At 37.2% G+C, this 13,466-nt stretch overlaps 1 protein-coding gene across 1 annotated transcript in view; it reads right to left on the bottom strand.

The window, feature by feature from the left end:
* LOC104611631 (casein kinase II subunit alpha-like) overlaps positions 1 to 13,466 on the bottom strand; it is a 37,476-nt gene that overhangs the window by 14,502 nt on the left and 9,508 nt on the right. Inside the window, exons 3-4 of the mRNA XM_010278768.3 lie at positions 8,329 to 8,523; positions 5,095 to 5,252 (exon numbers count right to left, since the gene is read on the bottom strand). Of these exons, the coding sequence (XP_010277070.1) occupies positions 5,095 to 5,252; positions 8,329 to 8,523 (353 nt within the window). The remainder of the gene's footprint in view (positions 1 to 5,094; positions 5,253 to 8,328; positions 8,524 to 13,466) is intronic.

Genomic DNA, 13,466 nt, shown 5'->3' with positions numbered 1-13,466 from the left:
AAATAGAGGAGGAGGGTGAACCCCAAATCATCCTTCAAGATTACAGATTCAAGAGAGAAGACAGCTCCAGTTAGACTGACGCCATCTTCTGCTCTTGCCTCCCTCTATTGCTGCTGCCATAGCCAATTCGTTCTCCACCTGTAGAAGCGATCAAGGAGCATTCTTGATATCAATTTTTGGTGAAAAAATGATCTGAAGTCGTGCTCACTCACCCTCCATCGAATTCTTGTTGAAGAGTTTGGTTCTTGCTAAAGAACCACCTGCTGATTCTGCTCCACCCTACGTTGTGTCATCTTCAGTGGGAGCAATCTTTGGCATTTTCCTTGGGCGTGAACACCTTCGTTGGGAGTTACTGTTACTCCATATCAGGTACATCCCTCTCCTACCTTTTGGTTTCAGATCTGGTCTGGTTTAGGGTTCAAGATTGATCCTTGAAAATGCAGTTTTCTAAAATAGGGAATGTAATTCCCATATGGGAGAGGGGAATTTTTGAAACTTCGCCCTACCTACCTGCAGGGTTTGGCTATCCATATGATGGATCTCTCATCCCTTCAGAGCTACCCTATACTTCCAAATTCCAACACTCTGCACCCCCCCCCATTGGCATTCCATCAGATTTGAACTTTCATGAGACCATTTTGCCCTCTCCTTATTGCATCTCCAATCAAGTTTTGAACTTTTCCTATCTTCTTTTTTTTCTTTCATTTGTTTAAGAGAGAGGAAGAGTTAAAAATGGCAGAACATCTGCCATTGTTGGTTCTAACCAACAATAAAGGAGAGGGCAAAGTGGTCTCATAGAAGTTCAAAACTGACAAAATACTAACAGCAAGAAAAGACTGTTGAAATCTGAAAGTACAAGGTAGCTCTCTATCACAAATGAAAGTTCGGGGACCTAAGTGTCACTATCCCCAAAGTACAGGGTAGTTCTCTGCATTTACCCTATTCATAATTATCAGGGCATATGGCTGGGGTTGCAAGGAAGGTTTGTGGTTGCAACATCATATTAGAGAAGCTAGGTCTTTGGCAGCTAAAATGAACATCTCATTCAGTTGGTTGGCAAAGATCAACAAACTCCTTCGCAGACAAAATCCCTATATCCGGGTTTCATAGAGCTGAAGCTTATTCAGAAGTCACCATCCTTTATTGGGTGAGGGAATTGTTGGCTTACTTCCAAGGTTTTCTATTTTCATTGCTTGGTTTGGCCCTGATGTCAGCTAGCATCTAACCAAGTTTCTAAGTATTGATACAGACCGATGCACCGGATAGATAGGCACTTTATATTTTTTTTAGATTTTTTTCAAACTTGTTCAGGGGTTGCGAAATTTTTATCCTTGCATCTAACCCTTGGTATGGCCTCTTCTATTATCTCTTTATTTCTTGTATTTTTCTGTAGTTTCTAATCTTTTTTTTTTATGTTTTGTTCGGTCCGATAAAATCTCTGCTAATGATCAAATATAGAAAGAACTAGTCTCTTTGGTGAAGAAAAGGACCATAGGGAACTAAAAGAGAAAACTGGCCTCAGGTAGGCATGCCTGAATGTTGAAAACAAAATTAGCTGCATGCTAGTATGAGAAGAAAAAAGAACAGAAAACAAAAAATAACATCAGAGTGATTGTGAGAGAGAAAGCATATGAATACCAACATTGGCAGTCCACTATTCCTACTTTGTTCAACAGATTCATCTCCTCATTTACGATGGAGGGTACCTTTAAGACTGGGTCACAGGAGTGGATCTGGACTCAAATTCCATTCCCACCCCAGTTCAGTGGAATTGAAATCATACTCCACCCATGTCATTCATATTCCAATAAAGAAAATAGCATAAGTTCAACTATTATTACATTCATTTTTGTTTAATATAATGAATTATGAATATGTAATATTAGAGATCTGCCCAAATCGTTTACATGCTTTTTGTAATTATAAATATTATCTAATATTATCTATTTTTATATAAAACCATTTTGTTTATGACATCATGAGTTGATCCATTTCACCCAAATATAAAACCATTTTTATATTTTATCTATTTTTATATAATCTTTACTTTATTAATGATTTCATGGGTTGATCAGTTTAAGCTGTACAATTGAACCATTGACCCACATCTTGATTGGTTCTTCTTAATATGATGATTTTAAAATATCAAAGGCATGCCCAAAATTTAAAAAAAAAGAAAAAAAAAAGTATCACCCCAATCTGACCACCAAGCACAAAGTTATGCTCATAGAAGTTTTCCTGTATTTTTTTTTAATAAGTGAAGTTAGATTTTATTAATTCTGAAACTATAATCATTACAAGCATCCCTCAGAGAGGCACGAGATGCTACCTCTCTATAAACAAAACAGAAAAATTACAAGTGAGCCCAAAACAAAGATTGTCTATTCACCCCTTGCTTGGCTAGAGTATCAACTAGTCTGTTTGCCGATCTCCTCACCCATTGTATCCTCAAATTCATATTCTCGGTGATCCATAAAAACCCTTTTAATTCATCCCTGTAGCACCATATCACAGATTCCGGATCCTTTAACCAACCCACCACCAATTTTGAGTCCCCTTCAATCACCAATAGGGCTGTTCATAAGAAGGCCCAACCCGACCAACCCGAACCGACCCAACCCGAGTCAGCCGGATTTTCATCAGCACCGGTCGGTTTCGGGTTGGGCAAAATCATAAACCGATATATCAGGTCGGTTTTGGTTTTCTCCCGAACCAAACCGAACCAATTAGTTTTCTAGTTCGGTAGTTCCTACTTTCCTACTTAACTAGTCTTCTACTAGAACTAGAATAGCCCTATCTTCTAGTTCTTACTTAACTAAATTGTATCTATCCTAATTTCTAGTCTTTTACACCAAATAGGCAACCCATTAGGCAATTACAATTAGAATTAGGTGTCCTTCTAGTTCTAGGCTTCTCTATCACTTTTGTACAGGAGCAAAACCGAAACCGACCCAAACCGACCAGGTCGGTTTTGCCTATCAGTGGGTCGGTTTCGGTTTCCACCTCATGTAACCCGACCAGGTCGGGTCGGTTGGGAAAACTCCTGTAAACCGACCCAACCCGACCCGTGAACAGCCCTAATCACCAAATTGGTTATGTTCAGCTCATATGCAATTTGTGCTCCTTGTAAAGCTGCAAGCAACAGTGGACCAGAAAACAAGGCTATTAATTTGCCTTCCTCTCACAACCCCCCCCCCATACCAGCAGGTCCTGGATAATCCCCCTGCTACCCATCAAAAATTCAGTTTTACATAGTCCTGAGGTGAGAGGGGGGTGCCATGTGACATTTATTCTTTCCTTTCTAGAAGTTTTCCTGTAATTTGTAACCACACAACAGGTCAAAGAAGGTCAATGGCTCAACCACCAGTGCCGATGGGTCATTGACCAAATCAAGGATTTTCAAATAAAATGTAGGTTTTAGGTTAACTCAAACCAGAATCATGACTGGGATCTACACGCATACAAAACTTTTACGATTTTTATTTTGTTTTGTCTCAAAGTAATCACAGTTCAAAACAAAAACAAGGCTACCATTTATAAGTGTAATAATACTTTATTTTATTTTTGGAAAAAAAATACAATCAAAATAAAAGAAGAAAATAATTCTAGTGTTTTCTTGGCATGGCATTATAATAATCATAATTAGTGACGGAAGTGTTGCTATCACTTTTTTTTTATAAATGGAAGTGTTGCTATCACTTCAACAAATAAAAAAAAGGAAGTAACATTTTATTTAATAAACCTTTCAAAGCTAATGATTTTTAAATTAAGTTAATTGATAGAATTTTATTGTAAAGAGCTTTTTCATAAGTAGTTTATTGTAAAGAGTTCTTGCATATAGGTATTATTTATATTACAGTTCAAATACCATTTATATTAATAAGATGTAAATTATTATTACAATTGAGAGAGAGAGAGAGCAGACAAAAGATTGGTGTCAGTAGCTCATCTTACTTTACACATTGGACTTTAGAGGGTTGAAAATTAGAAGCATCAGTCTACACTTCATCAGAATGAGACATTCGAATAGTAAAAAATAAAAAATTGTCAGCAGAAGTCATTTGATCAGAATAGATATTTGACTGGAATCAATCACTACATTTCAGGAGAAATATTATTATTTTATTTTTATAGAAGGATCAAAATAAATAAATAAATAAAAACAATTCATATTAGATATTCCCAATCCCACACATATGGATTCCTTTTAGAGCCTAACCAGCAAGTAACGTATCTGTGAAAATGATTCACATTCCTTGAAATAATACAAGACAAAGGATAAGTGAACCAGAATTAGAGCTGTAAACAGGTCGGATATGGATCGAGTCCACCAAGATTTGAATCCGGGTACATGAATAATCGAATCTTACCGATGGGATTTTACTGGATTCAGATATTAATTATCATTAGTATACTAAACTGAAAATCACCAAAATATTATATTTCATTAATAAAATGAATTACATATTATATATTACCAATGAAATGAATTAATAATAACGTTCATGCACATGCCTTTGATGAAAATATAACATTTAAACCAACTTTATTAATAAACATATATTAATTTTATATAAACATGGATACAATCCAAATATAAATGGATTTTTTTGTGAGATCCAAATCTGGTTTAATCAAATCAAATTTCAAATTCAGGGTCACATACTCAGGTACATTGACAGCCCTAATTAGATTTTTTTTATCGTCACCCTATTTAGAATATATCACGAGTGAAATTTACAACTGGTTAAGCATTGTAGGAAACTTGAGCATTTAGTCACTGAAGTTTGCTAAGCCCTTAACTTCAAAGTAGTCAAAGGTGAACCTCCTAACCTATCATCCATTCACCCATATTATTGAGCACAATTTTATTTCCATACCCTTAATTGTTACAATCCAACAGAATCAGATGCATCTACAAGTCAAACAATAAAGTCCCATTATGCAAGATACAAACCTGAAATTCACAAGAAATAACTAATACAATTAAAATGTAATCAAATATATCGACAGTTGTGCCAAGAGAAAATTTAACCAGGAACATTGAATCCATAATTATGAAACTATGAAGCAAGATATAGAGCGCCAACACACCTTGAAGCAACACGAACATTGTATTCTTTCCCTGGATGATAGAATTCTGCAAGCCCCCAATCTATAAGGCGGAGCTTACGCTGCTCATGATCAATCATGACATTGTGTGGCTTCACATCTCGGTGCATAATACCTTGTGAGTGGCAATACTCTAATGCCTATACATGAACAGCTAAAAAACTTAATATAAACTAAAAGAAGTATTCAGATCTATATTTTGATTGGTAATTGGCTAACTGCTCAGATTTGCATCTTAAGTTTGAAAACAAAGTATAGAAAAGAGGAAATTCAGTGCATATTTGCAACCATAGAGATGTTTAATACCATGATCCAAAAGTGAACAAGCTTAGCAATCAATAAATACTGCAAAGATCCAAAAGTGAACAAATGCACAAGAAAACCAATGTGGTATAAATGGGCAACCATATAGATTTGGGAGATCACCAGCAGTTAAGAGAGAGATATTTGATAGTTTTCCCTTGGGGTATTCATAGTCCAGTTCAGTGCGGTTTGGAGATCTCAGACCAAACCAGTAAAATACAGTCTGAGATTTTCTCAGACCAAACCAAACTGCTTCATTACGGTTTGAGTCATTCTATTGGGCTTAACCCAATTAGAAAGCTCAAACAACATATATGCCTGTATAAATAACAAATATAGTCTTTTAGTCACCATAAAATTTAGTCATTGTAACTTGTATGCTATGTAAGCATCAAATTTGGTTACAATGATATATTTTTAAGACCCCAAGGTCAATTGCATTAATCATCACATATAGTTTTGAGAGTTTATTTTATTATATATTATATATCATATTATATATGTATTTCAGTTTACGGTTTATGGTTTAGTTTGGTTTCTAAAATTCAGGAAAAGGAACTGACACCGTAAACTGAAATTTTAAAGAATCCCAAACCAAACAAAACAGTTTTTTTTAACCAAAACAAACAGCTTTATGTCCAGACCAAATGGTTTGGTTTGGTTCAGTTTGGTGATCTGGACTGTATAATGAACACCCCTAATTTCCCTAGTACTTTGCTTTCTTTATTGATGCCTTAGTGGAGAGGATGTTAGTGGTTAGATATAATAAGCAATAATACGAACAAGTTGCACCTCAAAACCAAGAGGAGACAATAATTTTATTTCAAGGACAACCATCATCATGTAAGCCTTATCCCAACGGGACCAGCTACATGAATCCTGTTTTAAGGACAATCGTGGCAGCATAATAATAGAAGAAACATAGAGCATCTAAATAGTTAAGAAGACAGCAAACTCCAAAGATACGTCTATGTGATAATACCATGTGGGTATCCATGTGAAACAAAGAGGTCAAAACAAATAATGTATGTTTTTTATTTCATGTTAGATGTGTTTTCCCGAAAAGTAGATGAAATTGTGTTAAAAGAGGGAGAACTTCCCTCAAAGCAAAAGATAATTACAAATTGTATACACCTGTATGGGTTGTATAGAGCCATACAAAAAAGTAATATACTACAAAATTATTATCCCACAAAATGTTATGCCAATAATTATAGCCTCGGGGAAGATTTCTTCTGGGTTTTCGGTGTATGCTTTTTAAAGACGTAAATCCTCATTGAATACTCCAATCATTATGATGTAACCCTTCACCTAATTTTCAAAAGCTTAAGCTGTATTCTAGTGGAAGTCTTCTTTATAATTCAAGGCCCCTAGAGACTAGTGGTTCTTCCTCAATTGTATGGCAGAACCTTACGAGTCTTCAGCAAAGCAATCAGCTGTGTTTGCTCTCCTTTTTATAATTAGTAAAAATGTATTAAAAAGGAAAAGAAAGATAAGATACAATCTAGGTGATAAGATATCACCGTGATAGAAAACCAATCAACACTGAACTCCCTACAACCATCTAGACACTATTAAGTTTTCTATAAAGATTTGTGCTGCTATTTTTAAAAAATTCAACATCATTCTACATCTCATTTACAGGTTCTTCTATACTTAAAGATGTATTTCAGTCATCTTTTTCTTCTTGGAAAAGAAAAAAAGTAGTGAAGTAATTTTGATAGACCATTTTTAATAGAAGACATAATCTTAGACAAGGCAGAGACAAAGAATAAGACTAATGCTACACAATACTTGCAAAAAGAAAGATAAATGAAGATGTAAAGTTCTAATGCCAGATGAAATTTGTACCAATCAAAAAATGTCAGACGAAACTTTCTAGTTTGCCTGAAAAGAATAAAAAACCATCTAGTTTTTACCCATTAACTTTATATCTATTTACACTTAATTTTGCTTGCAAAAAACAAGTAAACTTAGATATATTCGCATCCTTTATTAAATAGGAAATGTTCCAATTGAACTCCTGCCCTTACTCCACATAGTAACCTTAAATACTACAGAGTAGGGTGTAGCGATAACAGATTGGGTTAGGTGCAAAATGGGTTTAATCTGACCCTAACCTCATTGATCCTATCCTTGACCCTGGCACTGGGACATCACAGGGAAAAAGGACAAGCGCACCAGCCAAGCAAGAGGCCCTATACCATGCTCCCCAGAAGCAGTTAAGGTTTCAACCATCTTAGATGCTCAAGTGACTATAACATGGGTGAAAACCACAGACTCCAGAAACATCCTTGCTCGATCCACTTTACTTTTCAATGACTACATAAAAGGGGGAGCTCTCCCACTTGGTTCACCCCATCAATGTTGGTGGAACTATAATCCAAGTCAAGCATTTTAGCTTCATCAAGGCTCTAGAATGATGGAATGGCCTTGCCATTAAACACGGATTGGCATTACTGTCATTTTAGGGGTCGAATAGGTTGCACAAAGAACCTACAGAACGTCCCTATTGAAAACCTTACTCTGATAAAGGATCAAGAACCAAACGTGAACCACACCCTCATTTTTTGTTTATTATGTAATTGAATCAATTATTAAGAAAGAAAAATGACCCAGTACGTTGAAAACTAGATCTTACTAAATTTTCACTAAACCCAATGAGCAGAACCAAACATACTTCATCTTGAAACTTGAAAGTGTTTTCAGCCATGAGGATTACTAATTTGTGAAAATGACAATTCAACAAGGTAATCAAACATTAGATCTAGATGGGTAAGATTCATCAAATGGCAAAGTTCTGCAATGAGAACAATGCAACTGATATACTATATATAGCATGAACATATGGGGTTTATGTTCATTATTGATTCTTCCCTAAAATGAAATAAATAAGGACCATAATAAGCTTACCTTCAGCAATTCATAGATGTAATATCGAATATCATAGTCTGATAATGTTGGATAAAGCACTTTAAAATCAGTATTATTCACATATTCAAATATAAGGCTGGGCGTCTTTGATTGTTGGTCTCTGACGATATCCAACAATTTAATAATATTTGGACCACCACAAAGGTTCTGCAGTACCTTTATTTCCCTCCTAATCTGCATAAACACATAAAAATTATAATAAACCTTTGCGATCATGAACTAAGACCAGTTTAGTGTAGTATAAAACAAAAATAATACAAGGGACCTGCAAATATAGTAATTATGTAATATATGTCATCAAAAGCAGAAGTGCATAAGCCAAAGGCTAAAACAGTAAATTTTCATAAAACCCAAAGAATTGGCAATATATATATATAAGGAACAAAAGATAAAGCAGCTACTAAATTAAGAACCATTAGAAAATGAAATTCTGTGAACATATTACAGTCCCTCTTTTCAACAACACAATGAAAGTTCACAATTCAATGGGGAAAGAAAAAATCAATTATGTCATAATTGTCTGACCTTCACGAGAAATTCAATAGCCTCCTTCCTAGTTATCTGACAAAACACACATGCAACATCTTTTTTTCATTGAATATGTCAATAATACCCTTAAGAAAATGTGATTCATACCCAATTCATTGCCCTTTTTCTTGTGAGATTTTTTGTAGCATTTCATAATGCTATTTGGACAGCAACGGGTTATTCCTGGTTCTTCTCAGTCTCATATTAGCACAAGGCCTTCTAGGGGTCTCAGGAAGAGAGGTGGTCTTGTGGAACCACATACCTTTCCCAGTTTGCTTATATATTTAGAGCAGGTATTACAAAAGATAGTTTGACCAAAAAAGGAGTCTGGTTACAAGGCTACCAAGTTCAACCATCTTTTTTACCAACTTGACAGAATTATTTGTGATCCCTTGAGGATTGAACGGTCATATGTGTGGCATATTGCATCATCCATTGTTCTTTTTGTTTAATCTGCCCCTTCCTTTTTTATAGTTATCTTGATACAATAATGCTTACCAAGAAAAAATAACATTGAGACTAGAAAGATGAGTGGAAGCACAAGTGTCAGCTATCCATAATCAAGAAAGTTGACAGTATAAAATTCTAGAGAGAGCACAATAACATGGAATATATATATATATATAAAAGCCTGTGTTAATAAAAAAAAAGGGATACCCAATATGACTCACTCACTACCCCTCTAGCCATATAATCTGCCAAAGAATAAGCTGACCATGGGATCAATCTGAACAGATATTCACTCTAGATGGCCGACATTCTAACCTCTAAGTGGCAAAGCGGGCATGGCCTAGGTGTTTGCTGAGCATCTGACCAATGGTGATATGCAAGTTACCCTTGACATCCACTCCATTACAAGATTCAGAACCCAGTGAAAGCATCAGCCTAAGGCCCTGCACCAAGGACAAAGATCTTCATTGACCATATGTCCCTGATCCAGCTGGTTCTGAATAATCTACAATAGTATCTTCCCTGAAGCCTCTGAATGCCCCTCCAGTGCCTGATGAACAAAGGTCAAACAGCTATCCAAGTTAAGCTTGAAAATTGCTTGAATTGGGAGGGTTCCATCCAATTTTAAAGAATGGCATAAAGTGTCTCAACCAAAGTTCAATTTTTTTTTTTTTGATAAATGATTGAAATTTCATTCATGATATTCAGAATGATATTACAATACAGCCTGCCCAAAGAAGAGGCACGAGCTGGTACCTCTCCACAACAGCAACAACGTACTACCTCAGACTAGTAAAAGAACGTTTCCAGAGCTGCCCAGAATAAATGTTCCCTTGATACCCCTTGTTTAGCTAACCCATCCGCTATGTTATTAGCTCTACCCACCCACTGATAATTAACAGTCATGTTCCTTTTTTTTTACCAATTTCATTAAATTAAGAGAATAGAGGGAAAGGAATACAAAGGGAGATAAAATAACTTAGCTCCCCAAAAATCAGAAAACTCAGGGAAAGCAAAGAAAATTAAAAACTAGCCCAGAAAACAGCCTCCCTATTCACTCCTTGCTTGGCCAACCCATCCGCAAATGAGTTGGCACTCCTCTTCACCCAGCTGTACTAAATCTCTATGTCCCTACCCAGCCATAAGAACTGTTTTTTTCTCATTGTTAAAGTTCCACAAACCACTGTCCTCTGTCTTCAACCAATTAATCACCACCTTCGAGTCACCTTCCAGAATCAAACGGCTAATATTTAGATCTTTTGCTCTTCGAATTCCTTCAAGCGCTGCAAGGATCTCAGCCCTAAGAGAGTCACCTTCTCCAATAGGGCCAAAGAATAAAGCAGTAACAATCCCTTCCTCATTCCTGAAGACTCCTCCAATCCCAGAGGGCCTTGGATTCCTTACACTGCTGCCATCAAAATTCAGCTTTAAAAAGCCCGAGGGGGGAGGGGACCAAAACGGACAAAGAGTCCTCTTGCATCTTGCAGTGAAAGCAATCTCTTTCCAGTTTCTTAGCAAGTCATCCATAGGACAATCTGAAAACAACTCCAAAGATTTTAGCCAATGGACCGCTCTTATAAGGATTCGATCTAACAAATCTTCCAAAGTTTTTTCCTTGTCAGAAAATATGCGTGAGTTTCTTTCTTCCCACAAAGACCAGCAAACCACTGCCCTAATACACCTCCACATAGTCTTCCCTCGCTTCTTAGGCCAACTGAAAAAAGATGGGGAAAACAAACCTTGGACAGTCTCCGGAGGATACCAAGAACACCCAAAACGGGAGAAAACCCACTCCCAAACAGATTTAGCAACCTTACAAGAGACCATGAGGTGGTAGCCAGATTCCCCATCAGCTTTACAAAGAGCACATCTATTAGGAAGTAGACAATAGTTGGGTCTCTTTCCTTGGAGTAAGTCTAAAGTGTTGATTCTTTCCAGGAAAATTTCCCAACAAAAAAACCCCACCCGAGGAGGAATAGGTCTGCTCCAAATTTCCTTAACTGGAAAGGACAACCCCAGGGGGGTAGGAGGCTGAGTTAAAGTTTCAAAGAAAGAAGCACAAGAAAAGGTACCAGAGCTAGAAAGGGTCCAAAATCTGGTGTCTTCCTTAGCAGGGTTTAGGAAGACACCCTTAAGAGAGGCTAGTAGAGCTACCAGGCTATCCAAGTCCGTATCCCTAATTGCCCTACGCAAGCCAAGGTTCCAACCAAAGCCCGAAGTGGAAATTGAAAGGACTAAGAAAGAAGAAATGGGTTCATTTTTCAAGTCTAAAAGAGCATACAAGGAAGGAAACTTGTCTTTCAAAGGAAGAATCCCCGACCCAAAGATGTTCCCAGAAAATTATTCGGTTACCAGAGTTTAGACCATACCTAATCCAAGGGGAGAAAACTGAAAGCAGATTGTAGATGGATTTCCAAGGAGAAGCAGCTAAAGCCCTTGCCAAGATTCCAGGATCCCAGCCATTGTCTTCCAGCCCATGAATGCTAGCCACAATCTTATTCCACAATTTATCCCTTTCCAAAGAGAACCTCCACAACCACTTCCCCAGAAGAGCCATGTTCCTTTTCTTGAAATTACCAATCCCTAGACCTCCTATTGTTTTACACCTGGAGACCACCTCCCAACTCACCCTATGATCTCTCTTCTCCTCTCCAGGCTCCCAGAGAAAGTTCCTTATTAATTTTTCCAAAAGATTTGAAACCTTTGAGGGGATCTTAAACACTGACAGAAAGTAAACAAGAAGGTTAGCTAGGGCAAATCTAAAGAGAGAGACTCTTCCACCTAAAGAAAGATAACTCCTCTTCCAGGCCGCTAGCCTCTTCTCAAACCTCTCCACTACCGGAGCCCAAAAGCTGACACTCTTAGGATTATCTCCTAAAACAACAGTCATGTTCCTTGAAAACCAATTAGCTTTCCTCATAATATCCCTGTAGCACAAAATCACTGAAGCTGGATTTTTTAACCAACCCACAATGACTTTGGAGTCTCCTTCAATAAGCAAATTCTGAACTCCTAACTGATCTGCAATCTGAATACCTTGCACTACCACTAGAAGCTCAGCTCTAATAGAGTCTCCTATACCCACGGAACCTGAGAATAAAGCTAATATATTACTAACTTTATCTCTCAGCACCCCACCTATCCCTGATGGACCCGGATTTCCTTGGCTGCTACCATCAAAATTCAGCTTTGTCCAGTCTTCTGAAGGAGGCACCCACACAGCTGGTACCCTGTTCTTCCTGTTACTGCTACTAGCAACAGCAATCCAGTTCCTCCACATGTCATCAAAGGAATATATTTTAAAGGAGTCTAATGATCTCAGCCAATGGATTGCATTGGTCAAAATGCAATCCTTTACATTCTGAATATTTCTCTCCTTCTCTTGGAAGATCCTCACATTTCTTTCTTCCCAAATTGTCCACAAAGCAGCAGCTCTAATGCACCTCCACGTTGTTTTACCAATTTTTGTAGGCCACACAAATAAGGAAGGGTCAAAGATCTGATATATGGCTGTGGTCAAATTCCATCTGCAACCAAACAAAGCAAAGATCCAACCCCAAATAGCAACAGAAAAAGAACAGGTTAAAAGTAAGTGAGAGCAATCCTCACCATTAGCCCTGCAAAGTACACACCAATTAGGAGACAAACACATAGAAGGCCTTTTCTTCTGCAATAAGTCTGAAGTGTTTATTTTCCTATAAAACACCTCCCGACAGAAAATAATAATTTTAGGAGGTACAGGTTTAGACCAAATCTCCTTAGCTGGGAAACCCACTTCTCCCGAGGGATAGCAAAGGGACTTAAAGAAGGAAGCACACGTGAAGTAAGCCTTTTGGGTTAAGAGACCAAAGTCTCACATCAGATCTTAAAGGGTCCAGAAAAACACTTTCAAGTAGTGACAAAAGGTCTGAGACACAGGAGAGTTCATGATCCCTCAAGCCCCTACGAAACCCAAAGTCCCAATTCAGAGAAGATGGAGAAGCGGATGTTGGAAGAAAGTGAGAGATTGTTTTACCTTGTAGAAAGAAATGGAATAGAGAGAAGGAAAACTGTCCTTAAGGGCAGAATTGCCCACCCAGATGTTTTCCTAGAACAAAACAGAAGTACCAGAATTGACATCATACCTGATACAGTTGAGG

The sequence above is a fragment of the Nelumbo nucifera genome, chromosome 1 (assembly GCF_055504915.1).
Source record: "Nelumbo nucifera cultivar China Antique chromosome 1, China Antique-T2T, whole genome shotgun sequence".
NCBI lineage: Eukaryota > Viridiplantae > Streptophyta > Magnoliopsida > Proteales > Nelumbonaceae > Nelumbo > Nelumbo nucifera.
Note: the sequence above shows the minus strand (reverse complement) of the source record. Positions and strands in the feature narration are given on the sequence as shown.